The 16,625-nt window shown below is 34.7% G+C and overlaps 1 protein-coding gene and 1 long non-coding RNA gene across 3 annotated transcripts in view; one reads left to right on the forward strand and one right to left on the reverse strand.

Moving 5' to 3' along the window:
- The window catches only part of LOC127850247 (uncharacterized), a 25,141-nt gene extending 21,335 nt beyond the window's left edge, over positions 1-3,806 (forward strand). Inside the window, exon 9 of the long non-coding RNA XR_008035160.1 lies at positions 2,860-3,806. This is a non-coding gene — a long non-coding RNA (uncharacterized LOC127850247). The remainder of the gene's footprint in view (positions 1-2,859) is intronic.
- The window catches only part of LOC127850246 (uncharacterized), a 12,752-nt gene extending 4,541 nt beyond the window's left edge, over positions 1-8,211 (reverse strand). Inside the window, exons 1-9 of one of the 2 annotated variants that reach the window (XM_052383123.1) lie at positions 7,056-8,211; positions 5,111-5,243; positions 3,670-3,901; positions 2,872-3,081; positions 2,548-2,634; positions 2,018-2,076; positions 1,248-1,335; positions 745-822; positions 191-313 (exon numbers count right to left, since the gene is read on the reverse strand). In XM_052383123.1, coding sequence (XP_052239083.1) covers positions 191-313; positions 745-822; positions 1,248-1,335; positions 2,018-2,076; positions 2,548-2,634; positions 2,872-3,081; positions 3,670-3,901; positions 5,111-5,187 — 954 coding nt within the window. In that variant the 5' untranslated portion in view covers positions 5,188-5,243; positions 7,056-8,211. The remainder of the gene's footprint in view (positions 1-190; positions 314-744; positions 823-1,247; positions 1,336-2,017; positions 2,077-2,547; positions 2,635-2,871; positions 3,082-3,669; positions 3,902-5,110; positions 5,244-7,055) is intronic. The other variant, XM_052383124.1, reaches the window with a different exon arrangement.
- Positions 8,212-16,625: the final 8,414 nt, after the last annotated feature.

Raw genomic sequence — 16,625 nt, forward strand, 5'->3', positions numbered from 1 at the left:
TTTTAAAGTTATCGCAGGATCCAGAAAAAGTGACAGACTCACAGAATGACGGACACACAGAGCGCAAACCATAAGTCCCCTCAGGTTAAACTGTTAGGGGAGAAAAAGTATTATATTTTTTCATTCAAAATCTTAAGAGTATATTTACATAACATAAAGCTATACAACAATATGTGTTCCATTTAAAAACCTGATTGAAAAGTGTGTCAGGCCTATCAACTTTCCACGATGAATGCTTCGTTATAAAATGGTCGAGCAGGGCATCTTCAGATGAACAGCACACCCTGCAGTTTCGGCAATTGTAGCAAGGGACCTAAAAAATACCACACAGCCTGAGGATTCTAAAATCGCATCTCAGTAATATTTGTGAAAAACTCATGGAAATTGAAACAAAACAAAAACATGTACCACAATTGGTTCATACTTTAGAACATCTTTACATTATAATGAATTCAATACAGGCCCAGGACTGGTCCTGAAAAGCTTGCACATGGAAGACTTACATACACCAAAACCCCGCTTAACAGGTTATTGGTGATAATCAATTATACCTGAATTGTAAGAATACCAGCTATTTAGACTAATTTTATAAGGTTCTTTGTGTCGTCTTTAAAGCTTGGTTTTACTGTATTTGTAGAACATCTAAATGACCATACATGAAAGGATGAATGTGTGTTTTAAAGGATCTTCTTGAACAAGTTTTGTTTATCTGACAAGAAAGAATACTTTCTGTCATTGATTTACCTGTTTGTTCTTCTTTTTCGTCATGGTAGGTTTCTCCCTTTTAACCTTACCAGTCTTGACTTCCATCTTCTTGCGTTTCTGAAAAGTTATTATGCTATCAGTCCATATTACCAGTACAAATGCTACAAATTACTACCGGTTATATAATTTGAAAAGCGTATACCTTTGAAGATGATTTGAAATAATGTGAATACATCCCTTTCATTAAATTCATTCTTTTTAATGAAAACATAAAATTTGTTTATAGCATTGTGCCATGCTATCAGATCAATTGGCATGCTACAAATATAGTGTCATATAAACAGGGCAATCATTGTCTTTCATGCTTGAACCAATTACTATATTATGATACATACAAATAGGACACAGATGAATCAAACACACATTCTGCTGATTTATATTAAAATCAAAGTAATGAAAATACCTATGAAAGAAATATTTATGTAAATTGTCAAGATGGAAAGTGTTAAAAAGTATGGAGCATATCGTCATAAAATTAGTACCAAGCATAAGCCATTCAACTTGTATGCAGGCAGGAAAACAGCCACATCTTCAGTAATGTCAAGGTAAATAAATCCACTGCAGCATGACCTTTAATGCTTGACGAAAAAACAGGATCATTAATGCAGTGTCTGTGAATGCACAATCATGTAAAATTAATATTCATTCAGGCTAAAAATTGCCATCCAGTAAAAAAGGGAAACTATGTCTGAACTATATTTTTGTTGTCCCGGACAATATTGGACGACCACTAATTCCAATGACCGTCAATATAAAACTAACAAAACGATTAAACCTATTTGACATGAAACTAACAAGAGAGTTACTGCAGTAATAGCATTCATGCAGCAAGTTTTTATATAAAACAAGAGCACCGCATAACGGGTGCCATGCTCGGCTGCAAAAGCTTGTCAGAGTGAACTTGATCTTTGACCTAGTGACCTAAAATGGGTGTGGTGTGAAGAACTCATCAAGGTGCATATACATATGAAGTTTCAAAGTTGAAGGTGGAAGCACTTTGATTTTAGAGCCAATGATAAGGTTTTAGCACGACGCCGGTGGACGACGAGCAGGCTATAACAATACCTCGGGTTTTCTCCGAAAACAGCCTCGCTAATAAATATTGTTGGGGTGTCTAAAAATAAAGCAACAATGAGTGCCTTATGTTGGCATATGTTTATGTTGTATGTAATTCCATTAAGAAAGGTGATTTTTATGAAACTACTTAAGAATGCATTACATTTATTTATCTGAAATTAACAGTATTTTTTACCTTCTTTCCATACCTTTGACATTTCTGGTTGCAGACCTCTTAGCTCTGGCTGTGACAACCTGAGAATGAATTGTGTGTGTGAAAATATGGAAAACAAAATTATATAAACTAACTAGTTTATTTTTTATACAATTACAGAATGTTATGTTCTGATATAACTGAATGGTTATGACATCAACTCTGTGGTCTGGCTTTCACACAAAGACATCTGTTGAACTTTTCATGTTTACCACTTAATGACAAACAATGCCTTAGATGATTAAAGGCATTGCTTTAAAAGTATAGGACCTGCAGTCCAACTATTGCCTTACAGCTACCAATAATGAAGGGCATTATGGTGCTGATCAGGGGCAAAAAGGCGAGGCTAAAAAGAGACATGACAGGGTGCCCAGCTTTACGGCTCTTGACATAACATTAATTTATAGGCTGTAACAAGCCATATGAGCAATCAATACTGGATTGCAATCACTTTATAAATGTTCATTAAGAATGATGAAATATCTGTACGATTAAATGCATAGAAAAGTTACCGTTATTTTATGTGTCTGAGGCTTAATGTCCCTGGGAACTGGTACTTCACTTGCATCCACCTTGTCTTGAATCTCTGGTTGAGCTCCCTACAATTTATTTAACCATAATACAGGTATTATACTTTTTTTTAAACGGCTTATTTTAATCAAAAATATAAACATTACAGCAAAATCAAATTGTTATGAATATTTGTAGGTGGAAGCGCTTTGATTTTAGAGTCAATGTTAAGGTTTTAGCCTGACGCAGAATTGCAGTTTTGTGCATAAATCACATTTGCTTATGGCTCATAAATGCAGTCCACTTTGTTGTAGCACTAAACTCACAGTCTGCACAATATACGAAAAGAGTGCTATGGTGCTGTCATGCTCCTGAACCGGTACTTCCGTGGCTGAGAGAGCTGGCCATTCTGTAGGATCTTGAACAGCAGCCTCCACACACAGCTGGTTTGGCAGGTCGTCCTGTATGGATGCTAAACACCTCCTAGCCCCTTCAGCACTCAGATGTAGTCCATCATGGGACAAGTACAGGGACTTCTTAAAATTAAATTTTGATTATAGATAGTTACCGTACTAATTTGTTTTAAACATAACTAAGATATTAAAGCAGCAAATTAAATGAACTGGTTTCCCTCAACGAATGAAAAAATATTTTAGTTTCAATCAATTAGAGTGTACAACTCTGAACTGACCAAAATGATCATCCTGACGAAACTTATGCAAGAACTTCTAAAAAAATGATAATACATGTTTATTTTTTAATTTCATTAACTTCCATATTACAGCACAGACAGATATCTTTAATTATGGGGCTTTACGTCTAGAGCTGAAACCAACAAAACGTGCAAGTGTACCACCACAAAGTAATACATCTATTTTAAAATTCATGATATTTCATGTAAAAGTTATTAAGAAACCAGTAATTGCAACAAAACTGCTCAATGAGTCAATTTTCACCAATTAAGGGGGCATATCTCTTGAGCAAAGAAGGATGTCTGAACAGAATTTGGGATTGGTCCACCGCAGTATAATGATGCATATATTTATTTTAAGTTTCATGATGATGAAATTCCATGCAACAGTTGCTGAGAAACTTCCTATTTCACTCTAGATCTTTCCCTATACCTGTTTAGTTGCTCCATAGTCCATGTATCTCACAGAAGGCACATGGTGACTCAGTTCCCACAGCATGCTGTTTGCGCTCCTTATCCACTGGCAGTAGTTCCTCAACTGTGCCCCTGAGAGTGGCCATCGGGGAAACATTCTCACATCAAAATCACGTGGAAGAATCACGCAAAGCACCACGTGTATTTCAGTGCACACACTGAATACAACATCAAGGATCTCCGTCACACAACTAAAAATAACAAGCAAATTCATTGAATTGATATACCCTGCCAATATGCTTCTGGACACAAAAGTGTTATATTTGACACTAAAGAAGCATTTTTTAAGAAACAAAGGGCCATAACTCTGCTATTAACAGATGGTGTACGATGCCATTTGGCCTGCATCATCCTCTTATCCATACATATACTCATACCAAGTTTCAATGAAATCCGCCAAAGCACTTCTAAGATATGGCTCCGGACACAAAAGTGCTGGACGGACAGATGGAAAGACAGACGGACAGACAACCCCAAAACAATATCCCTCCTCCTATGGCAAGGGATAATAAGGTAATGGTATTAGTTGCTCATTGTATTATCTTCCCATCACAAACAATTATTAAATAGAGATGTGTTCGTCAGAAACACAATGCCCCATATTGCGCCGCTTTGTATTTTTTTATTTTTACCTTTGACCTTGAAGGATGACCTTGAACTTCCACCACTCAAAATGTGCAGCTTCATGAGATACACGTGCACACCAAATATCAAGTTGCTATCTTCAATATTGAAAAAGTTATGGCCAATGTTAAAGTTTTCAGACGGACAGACGCCATATATTTGACATTTGACCTTGAAGGATGACCTTTCACCAATAAAAAATGTTCAGCTCCATGAGGTACACACGCATGCCAAATATCAAGTTTCTATCTTTAATAATGCAAAAGTTATGGCCAACGTTGAAGTTTTTTTTCCCGACGGACGGACAGACTGACACACATACTGACTGACGGACAGTTCAACTTCTATGTGCAACCCTACCGGGGGCATAAAAAGTTACAAACAACTACAAAAATATTTGAGAAACTAACTTATTTTATTTCATTAAAATGCCAATCCAAAAAAATCTAATAAGAAAATGATACTAAGTTGATCAAGCTCATTTTTATTCATGCTGCTAAGCTGTTCAGTGGCGGATCCAGGGTTTCTAGTTAGGGGGTTGGTGTGGACATTCAATAATACAGGCCAATGTAAAAGCATAATGTTGTAGTGGATGTGGTGTCCGCCTAGTGATAGGGAGTTAGGAGGTTCTCATTATCTTCTCCATAAACACCAAGTTCTGGTTCTTCCCAGGAACAGACTCGAGTGTCTCAATAAGCATAGTGCGTTCCCTGCAATAAAGCTAAGGTAAATAGGTTAAATAAAAACTAAAACTGAAAAATTACTGTTCAACATACAGGTAGAAATCGCTATCCTTGCAGCAAACATCGTTAGAGCCAAGATGCAGGTACAATATGTCGTAACAACCTGACATCAGCTCTTGATGCAGCAGCTTTCTAAAGCCCTTCCGGTCAGACACATACTTTGCACCTGCATAGTAAAATAAGATCTTCCATTTGGAATTGGTTTTCATTTGCAATAATTTTTCTTGAGTTGTCATTTGTTATTGAATATTATGAAAAATAGTCATCATTGCTATGTTCGAGACAAGCAGGCTTATCTTTGTTAATATTTATCTCACTTGTTCTATGTTGCGTCAAATTTCTGGATTTGCAATCTTTTTCCCCATTTTGGTTACAGCAGAAAGGGTATTTTGCTTGATTCCATAATACATGTTTTATCAGTGTAATAATATACATGACGTGTACATGTAAATACCATGAAACTGTTAGGGTAAAATATCTTTTTGGGTATTGAAGCAATATTCAGTGGAGTTTTAAGCATTTCTTTAAAAACAAGAGATGCGTTTGTTGGAAACACAATGCCCCCTATTGCACCGCTTTGAAGCCATGTACATGTATTCAAACTTTGACCTTGAAGGATGACCTTGACCTTTCACCACTCAAATATGTGCAGCTCCATGAGATACACATGCATGCCAAATATCTAGTTGCTGTCTTCAATATTGCAAATTTTGACCTTTGACCTTGAAGGATGACCTTGACCTTTCATCACTCAAAATGTGCAGCTCCATGAGATATACATGCATGCCAAATATCAAGTTGCTATCTTCAATATTTAAAAAGTTATGGCCAATGTTAAAATTTTCAGAAGGACGGAATATTTGACATTTGACCTTGAAGAATGACCTTGATTTTCACCTTTTACCACTCAAAATATTCAGCTCCAAGAGATACACATGCATAAAAAAAAATCAAGTTGCTATCTTCAATATTTAAAAAGTTATGGCCAATGTTAAAGTTTTCGGACGGACGGAATATTTGACATTTGACCTTGAAGAATGACCTTGACCTTCACCTTTCATCACTCAAAATGTTCAGCTCCAGGAGATACCCATGCATGCCAAATATCGCGTTGCTATCATCAATAGTGAACAAGTTATGGCCAATGTTAAAGTTTTCGGATGGACGGACAGACGCCATATATTAGACATTTGACCTTCACCTTTCACCACTCAAAATGTTCAGCCTCAGGAGATACACATACATGCCAAATATCAAATTGCTATCGTCAATAGTGAAAAAGTTATGACCAATGTTAGTTTTCGGACGGATGGACAGATGCCATATATTAGACCTTTGACCTTGAAGGATGACCTTGACCTTCACCTTTCACCACTCAAAATGTGCAGCTCAATGAGATGCACATGCATGCCAAATATAACGGTGCTATGTTAAATATTGAAAAAGTTATGACCATTAAAGTGTTCGGACGGACGGACAGACTGACAGTTCAACTGCTATATGTCACCCTACCGGGGGCATAAAAACAATTATTTGGTACACAAAGCTTCAAATAAATATTAAAATTAGCAACCTTTTTTCCAAAGGCAGCAACAAACACTGCAGGGCTAGATTGAACTTTACCGGTACGCAGTTGTTTACAACCATCTACAAAGCGGGGATTTGGGGGCGGTAGCCCCCGATACTAAAGAAATATATAGGATAAAAGGATATGTGTTGCGTAAGTTGTTATGTGTTAGGTGTTAAGGGTTAGGGTACCCTGTTTGATGTTAAGTGTTGCGTACCGGTAAAGTTCAATCGTCCTCACTGCAGTATAAGACAGTAGCTAAAATAATTATGCCAACGCAAAAATCATCAAAAGATTATGGCGGCAATTTATATCGACTATTTAAGACAGTAAAAGGGGTAATATAAAGCAGCATGCCACAGAAACATGTTGGGTCTCACACTCAACTATAAACAGTTAAAAATTATTCACCAGATACGGGCAGAAAGTCAATCCTTGCATTTGGAGGACATGCAGACTTCAAACGATGGACATTGGAATCCCCGGCAATAAGAACACGAACATCGCTGCTGCACCAGACATGTTCTACACCTGAAACAGAATAAACGGCTCTAGGAGAAGTGCCCCCCGGAGAACTGCCCCCCCCCAAAGATTTTTCACTGGGCGGAGAACTGCCCCCTCACTGTTTTTTTATAGGGCGGAGAACTGCCCCCTGCTGATTAATAAGGGGCGGAGAACTGCCCCCCTGTCAGAATTGATGACCCGGAGAAGTGCCCCCTAATTAAAGAAATTTCGCGGCTATATAAAAAAAGAGTATTATAATGACAATAACGCCAGTAACTTTCTTGCTATTATGTCTGGAAATTGAGTGAAATTTCAAAAGTAATATAAAGTTGTACAAGTATTAAAGTTATAAAACGGCAAAAAAATACCTGCCTCGGCATGGACGTCGCCATCTTGATAATCACGGGATTTTCGTCTATGTTAACAAAGAAAAACAAATCACTTTTTGCTAATAAAAAGTTTTCGCGGCTGAATTATTTGATATTTTCCCCGTAATTAAAACAAACAATTAGCATGCAATTTAATCCATCCGTATGCAAGCTGAAAACAATAATTTATTTGTTTGTTTTCGCCAATTACGGATTTGGACGGTTCAATATAATAAACCCGTATGCGGCTTTATTCAAAGCTAACAAGTTCTTAACAATTAAGGTCGGTCCGGTCTACCAATTAAAAGATCGCGGTGCTTATCGTTAACGGTAACAAGTTCTCTGCCTGCCTGATTAGCTGCTAATTAAAGCAACTGTTACCGATTTTGTTTGTTTGGCATGTCGACATGATCTGCTCAAAATGCTAACTGTTGCAGATTGTATGTATGTATGAATGTATGTTTTGAACGTTATGTAAGCATGTATATATTTTTTAATGTATGTCTGAATGTATGTATGTATGATTGTAACTGTGAATGTATGTATGCATGTAATGTGTGTATTTATGTATGTTATTTTGTATTTCACATGAATTAACTAAACAACATAAATAAATTGATTATTAATTCGACTTCACTTTACTTTTTTCTTCAAGTCAGCTAAATTATTGCCTTTGCTTTGCCTATTAATTTACTTTTTTAAACGTTTAGTTACGTTTTTTTTTCCATGGGTCAATACTATCTTTATAATGTAAATTAATTCCGATGTAACTTTTCCTCCATAAGTACCGAGTTGCACGTCTATATTTAGTTGCGACACATGGCCAGTATTAACATGCACGCGTTTCCTGTGTGGATCTCGACTGTTTCGCGCTCTTATTAAAACACGACTTTTACATGGCATTCATGTATAGTGAGTGGTGAAGATGCGAACCAAGGGCCTTAAACAGTATTATCACATGCCTCTAGACAACTTGTGTAATTCAGTTCGATAAATGGCAATATACTTGTACTGAAATTAATTTGTTACCGGATAAAATGTGTACGGCGATAACGTAAAATTATCCGTAAGTATTGTTTTCACTACGTAACTAATAACTAATATGACACCGGGCAGATATCCGCCTACTAAATTCTGACAGGGGGGGCAGTTCTCTGCCCCTACCGATTGATGGGGGGGCACCTCTCCGCCACCTTTAAAATAAGGGGGCAGTTCTCCGGATTCCAGAATAAACAAAAGGCTTCCCGAATCAAATCAAATCAAAATTTATTTATTGTCGGTATGAGAATAACAAAGGACATCGTTCCACGAACCCTGGGGAAGTTTAAAAACTCAAAATACAACAAGACAACAAACAAACGCCCGAATTTAAATACAATCCGAACCTGGATTTTCCAAACAAGTTTAACAACGTTCAGTTTTTAAATAGGTAACGTCGCGAAATCAAATTACAAATTCTAAACGAGCACTTTCAAACGATTAAATGTCACGCAACGCGGTTCTCTTAAACTGCAACGTAGTCTCTGGTCAACAACAGCTGTTTTATAGTATGTAAGCTTTGGTCAGTATAAAATACTGACGAGAATAAAATTCTCTGGACTCTCTATTACTCTAAAAACCCTTGTTAAACAAGTTCAAAACAGAAAGGGAGATCACCACCACTTACTATAGCCTATCCTCTCCCCTGATTCAAGATCAGTGTTCTGATTGGCCAAATGATTTGGGCGACCGTGGACCAACAGGCCTCTGGTATATTCCTTTGGTTGATTCGTGGTTTACCAATCGACACGAAGTCCCTGTCGACAACATATGGTTAGACATTCTTTGATTAACTAGCATAGGAAAAACGTGTTCACCCAATAAATTAACTTTAAATTCAACATTGATTTCCTTCTATTTGTAAAAGAACCATTCACTGACACAGTCCTCAATCCGTTAATTGTTCAACAAAACATCGTGTCATACGAGTACATTCCACATTGTAAAGAAATTGAAAATACGGTCTCATCGGTTTCATTCAAGTGGTATATTCCAACATTGATGTTTACTTTCTATTAAAATAAGCCATTGTTTACACAAACACTCGTTATAATTGTATATATTCAAAATATATAAGTGTTTAAATGAAGATACATTTTAATGATGAAGTGATAGTATTAAACATATAATTAAAATGAGGTTGGCGCACTTGACAGTGACCGACACGAATTTACAAAAGAAGAATGCACGGCTTTGGTTTGAATTTGATCAGCTCGGTGGTTAGAATGAAAAAAACGGACAAGCATCAGCACTATCCCACCCTCGCCAGGAAAGGCACGTTTTGATACAGTCCTTTTGATCATATACTTATAAAAAGTTTCTTTCATCAAGTGTGTTTTCAAATAATTTTCAGCTTTATATATGCACAACTCATCTACAATTATGGTGATGGTGGTGTCTTATGGTGTTTCAAACCTATTATTCTAGCATTGATTTCATTTATTTAAAATACACAAATATAATTTTCAAAGAAAGGGAGCGAATTATGAAATAACATTTGGAAAAATCAGCCGGTATTGTAGTTTTAAAATAGCATAGTGATTAACCTGCCTCAAACGTCTTAATGACCCCTGCACTGGTGGTGGCATTTATAATGCTACATAATTATGATTGTATGTGTAAAACAAACACAACAACAAAAATACACTTTCAGAAGAAGTAGAACGAGACAATCAACGAAATTATAATTTTATACTTAGTAAAAGGTTCCGTGGAAAATGTTTTTCATGTCATACGACACAGGGACACAAGCGAAAACAATATAACTTAATATATCGGTATCGGCATACAATTTGCCGTTTTGAATTTAAATTAAATGAAAATATTTTAGTACTAGTACGAGGTTCTTAATAATATGTTTTTAACGTTATTAGTTTATGTGTTTCTATAGTAGTATGAAAATAACATGTTGACATAAAATCAATTACTAATTATCAATTTAAAGATTATTCATGTATTTCATATGTGCTAACTTAAATTTCGAATAATGTGAATATTGTATTCAGATCGTGTAATTATGTGACAATAAAATGGAAAATTCCGTGCCGAAACTGGTTCTTTCGCCGTGTTTTAAGCTTTATTACTTTTTAATAAATAAATAAAAGTAATTGTAGGTATAGAACGGCGAAATATACCTGTCTCGGCATGGACGTCGCCATTCGCCATCTTTCCTTCCTTTAGTCCATCACGTGATTACTCCCTCTGGTATTTAAAAGCGAATTGTTCAGCAGTTTTCTAAACGATGATTACAATAAAAATATGCCTGACAAATTGTTATTCCTTTATTAAACAAGTACGTTGTTAAATGCACACGTACGAGACGCTTTTATTACAAACAAGTCAACATACTGTAATAACAAGTCTTTATTTGGACACAATAAATAATTAACATGTTTTATATCTAGAAATTAAAAACAGAAACGATTATTTTCCAAATGTTTCAGAGATGAGAGAAGATAAGCAAAGTTTACAATAACACAACACAATTAGTATTTGACATAGGCGCTCGATGTCAATGTTTATTTTATTTTTTTTATTATTATTTTGTTTTTAGTTACCCGTTGTTAATTATAATGCATACACATACTAAATCAATAAAAATCTTCCGACAAAACGTCTGCTTAAATAAAGTTCGACTATGTACATAGAAATTGACAAGGTAAATCACTCGCCATTTTCTGAGGCAACGGAAGTGGGTCAATATGCATAATTAATCGCTGTCACCCCGCTCGCTTATTGAAATCCGCGCGCAGGCCGGGGACCTCGATCTTTATATATAGAGACCTCCACAGTCGATGTGATAAATTCCTGTAACTATTGTTTCACTCACTTAATGGGGTAATCAACAAAATATGTTGTAAATTGCATACACATAAATCATTCCTTACCAATTGTTTAACTGGATTTGGTCTGCCATGGTGGTTTCCAGAAAAAAAAATCACCGATCAAAAATTAAATCTGGCGCCCGAGTGTTTGTTGACTGTTATCGATATTTAAAGATCGAGGTTCCCGGCCTGCGCGCGGAGTTCAATAAGCGAGCGGGGGTGACAGCGATTTAATTATGCATATTGACCCACTTCCGTTGCCTCAGAAAATGGCGAGTGATTTACCATGTCAATTTCTATGTACATAGTCGAACTTTATTTAAGCAGACGTTTTGTCGGAAGATTTTTATTGATTTTGTATGTGTATGCATTATAATTAACAACGGGTAACTAAAAACAAAATAAAAAAAAAAAAAAAACATTGACATCGAGCGCCTATGGTATTGACAAAAGTTTGCAAATATAATATAATTTTATATTTAATAAATTGATATTTGATTTTAAAACATAACACATTGGTCACAACGTAACAAAAACATATATCAATATTATGCAAAATGACATGCCTAAAGAAGTCAATTACAAATTGTTGTTCATATAACATAAATATATAAACAACTAAAGTAAGTTCGCAGATGGGTGGTGAAAATGTTCTCATCGTGACTTTCAGAAGGACCACGATTCCATACCCAATCATGGAACAATGTCTAGATCGTCTACACTAAAGATATTCACTACCGGTATAAGCAGGCAATAAACTACACTATATATCAATAAGCTTAAGATGGTCGATACAATCGAGCTACAATATAAAGGTTAAACTAAATAAAGTAAGCATCATATGTCGTACTCTTTAGTGTTTATTGAAAACGCGCAGGTTTTAGGTTATGTTTTAAATAAAACAAAGACATGGTTATTTAATGTGATCTCCAAACATTAACATTTCACGAAATTAATGTGTACAGGTATAATCTAACTATTTACATCCCAAGAAAGATCTTTATGGTCAGAAAATCGGTTGCTACTTAATGTATATAAAGAGTCAGTTTATACTGGAATAGAGTTTATAACTTTATAAAATCATAATCCAAATTAATCATGTTTATATTTGCAAAGTGACGAACTATGGGACATCATAAAGAACATATTTTCGTATGCTTTCAACTGGGGTAATTATTTTTACAATAAGATGAATATACGTTAATGGATTTTTTTCTCGTCCGTCACCATAAAGCTTTATTAACACTAGCTATGATCAAGAACATGTAATGATAAATTAATAACAAATTAACTATTGAGGTTGAAGCCTAAAACCCATGCTCGTCGTTTTGAGAATTTGTTAGTCGTATGAAAGCTTAATGTCTGTATTCTTTCTTGATGCATAATGAGGATGAATGAATGATGCATACCCGAATGACATAAACGGCTGTGAGACAGCAGGTACATATGTAAAATAACGTTATAAATGTCTCAAGGATTATAGTTCAAATGGAGATCTTAAAAGTGCATCAACCTTTTTAAAAAGTAAATGCCACTGTGAAACTATTTTGTTGAATAAAATATTTTTGCATCTTAGTTAAATTTTAACAGCAGAACGAAATAGATATGTGTAAGCAATTTTCACTTAGATTAAATTGTATGTATCAAAAGCATTGTTGTTTGCATTATCAATAATAAAGTGTGAATCGATTGTGCAAGCAACGTGTATACATTTGAAATATAATTTGTACGAATTATATACTTTATATCAATATTACTTGACATTTTGTAATATGGACACATCATCGTTTTAAGTCTAGCAATCACCCCTATAATGTATCAACACATATTAACATTTAAGTATTGTTTTTTAAAAAAACATTTACTTAATGGATCACTTAAACAGCTTCTTGTTTTAAATGCATACATATCCATGTAAATATATTCAAATAACTAAGCGAAAAAAACTCCATGGCAATATAATTCCCACACAAAGTTAGTGATACTAGATACTATACGCTTCCAATCTAAATCTTGCATTTACATGTTGTAATGCTTATCCTAAAAAATTGATTACTTTTCTTAAGATAACAAAGACATTTTTCAAAATTTCAATTCTAATAATTCAATAACATAGAAATAATGCTATTGATAAGCACACTGTACTTTTATTTTGTGCTTTACACAGTTGAATTCACATATAAAATTAATGATGCTTCCTAATAACCAAAAACAAACATAAACAATATATCGTAAATAGCAGTATGTTATCACTAAATTTGTTGATGTTTACAAAAAAACAGAGTAAACAACAAAATAAAATAAAACAGACTTGCATTCATAATAATAAAGTAATACTAAACACAATCTTCTCGAACATAGCATATATAATAAATACAAACTAACATATTTAATTACAGTGGTTCTACATATTTAATATGTGTAGTTGTCCGTTAAAATTTCGGTGTTGAGTTGAAAATATGAGTTGTTATTATAGGGCCTCACTAATTTACACACCGTAAAAACCTTTGTGTAACAATTATTACAATTTATTGTAACTCGTTACACTCTGCCATGTCCTGATTCTGAATAGCTCATCAAATATCGGTCGTAAAGACTTGTGCATCTCTTGGCATTCATTTAAAATTTCATCTGCAATGCGGTCATCATGTGCTACCGAAAACAGTAGCCGTTTGCACGCCTTTATCCTACGTGCAATTCTTCGGTCGCACTGCTGTTGTATGTAGTTTTCTATGGGCACAAAATAATTTGTGGCTACATGATGCGAATAGCTTCTTCACTGAAGCACTCCTTCATTACTTTCTTCACTAGTTTTCGCATATTACTTTTCTCGGTTGATTAATCTAGAGATATGTTGAAATCCCACAACGACCGAACGCATTGAAATTTCAAATTCGCCTAGTTTGAATTCCCATTTCGATAACCATGGGTACACTGCAGTAACCCATTTATCCTTAAAAAATGCACCAAAGATGGCATTTTTCTGGTTACAGGATACCCCAAATCTGAAAATAAAAAACAGTATTATATAAAGTTGCGTTAGGTTTCGTAACGTCATATTGCATGTGTAAAACACTGTCCAGAGGGTGACGTATTTAAAATAAAAATGTCTTAGTTTTTTTCTAACGCTGAACATTCAAGCTCCTTTGTTACGTTAATTATACATGCATTGATATTATGGCCCGGTCTAGGTTTAATTGGTTTATGTCTTATATTTTATATTTTATTGTACATCAGGCCTTGTTTTTACATTATCTGCGAAGTTTATTGGACACCAATCCATTATAGAAATGATATACTATGGTTAACCTGTTAACCACTGAACTAGAACAATGACCTAAGATTGATTCCATATACGTGGTTCTGGTGTCACACTTAGCTAAACAAAGCTTGTCATGTGTTTGTCATGCTTTTTAAAAACGCATTTATGCTAGCTATAGTAGAGGAACGAGCTATAGGAATGAATGATGCTCACACGTATTATCATTGTCATTTAAATTGATTATAATTAAATAATTACCAGTATTTAAATAAAATATAATGTATAAAATGCAACATGTATGAGGCCATAGCCAATTCCCTTTGCGCTAACACTAGACGCGTAAGATGCGAACATTTATTCTGCAATATTATGTGCATGGATGCATAACATATCTTACGGCAAATTGTTTAATGCGAGTGTTGAAAACGGTAGACAAACACACGAGTTAAACGTGTCCGTGTGTTTATTTGTGTTGAAAGTTTTGAGATAAGGGAGAGTGTGATATCAATATTCCAGTACACTAAGAAATAAAACTGTGAGTGTCATTTGATTCTCACGCCGGACATTTTAATATTAAAATTGAGTTAAAATTGGAAAGAGTCATGCTCTGGATGCTCTGTCATCCACGTTCCAACTCTTACCCTTAATTCGGCCAGTAAAAATAAGGCGCATAGTCGTTTAATAAACGGAAGTTATACGGTACAAATGTAAAAATTCCGAAAGATATTACACACACTTGATTGGAATGTTTGTGTTTTTAAAACAATATGAAAGCTGAGTTGTAACTTCCAGAGCGTGGTGTTCGTTTTTTGATTTTTTATACATGTATAGTTTTAAAGATGAATTGGAAAACTGGACCACTCTATGACCCACAATAATTTATGTTTTATTCGATTAAGTAAACTATTTGAATTGAATGTGTAAACAGTCTTTGAACCGAAATAAAGACGCAATTTAGGCATGTAATCAGTCCGTTTGTATTTTAAATTGCTGAGAGACTTTGAAATTAAACCATTTCAAATGCGTCACATTGGTATTAAGCTCTCCATAACCATGCCGTCTATAAATATGTCTGCTGATTAACATGTACAAGGCAAGAGTTTTTATAAGAAATTAATTTTTTTAAGTCTCAAAAACTTCCCAAGGGAAATATATCGACGAATGAAAGGTTATGAAACTGTGTAACAATTCTTACTAGACTTTGCATTACCAACTTTGATATTTATTAGTTTACACAGGGTTAACTGTAGCAATAGACTTTTCAACATTTAAAACTATCGATAATTAACGATAATTATGTGTTTTAGATAATAACATCATCATATTTTTTAGAGTCGGTATGGTAGATCATCTAAACAGATTTACAATATAGTGTAATAAAATAGCATAGTGAAAGGTTGTGTTAAGACAGCCAGCTGTAACGAGCATGGCATGGAATGATTTGGCAAATGCATAATTAATGACAATCATTTATACAATAAGTATTTATACTGTTACAATTATTTTGTTTACCATGCACCAGTATCTTTGTGTTATCAAAAGCAGCCTCTGCTTCAATACATTGCTCGTCAGGATTGTGAATTCCTCTTCAATTGCTTTTGAAAATATTCAATTATTGTTGTCCAAACTTTGCCCAGCTTTTTCCCAGGATTCGATTTCTTTCACAACATTTCCATTACACGCTGCTTTGCAATATACTGAAAGCATCGTCGTCTGGCGCTCTGATTTCTAGAACAAGATGTTCCACACCAGCCTGGATGCGTGCAATAACGTCTTCCTTTCTAAGATGCTCGCCTATAGCATTTCCCATATAAACACTGTGTTCTTCACATTTCGTCAGTAATTTAGCTTTCAACTATTAATATATAGAAATAAAATTTAGAACGATCAGCGGCAGACCAATATGTTCAATGAATGTTGTCATGTGAATACAATTTCATTTTCTTTGCAAAACTACCATAATCCTTATAAACAATGGTTAAAT

Source organism: Dreissena polymorpha, chromosome 11 (assembly GCF_020536995.1).
Source record: "Dreissena polymorpha isolate Duluth1 chromosome 11, UMN_Dpol_1.0, whole genome shotgun sequence".
NCBI lineage: Eukaryota > Metazoa > Mollusca > Bivalvia > Myida > Dreissenidae > Dreissena > Dreissena polymorpha.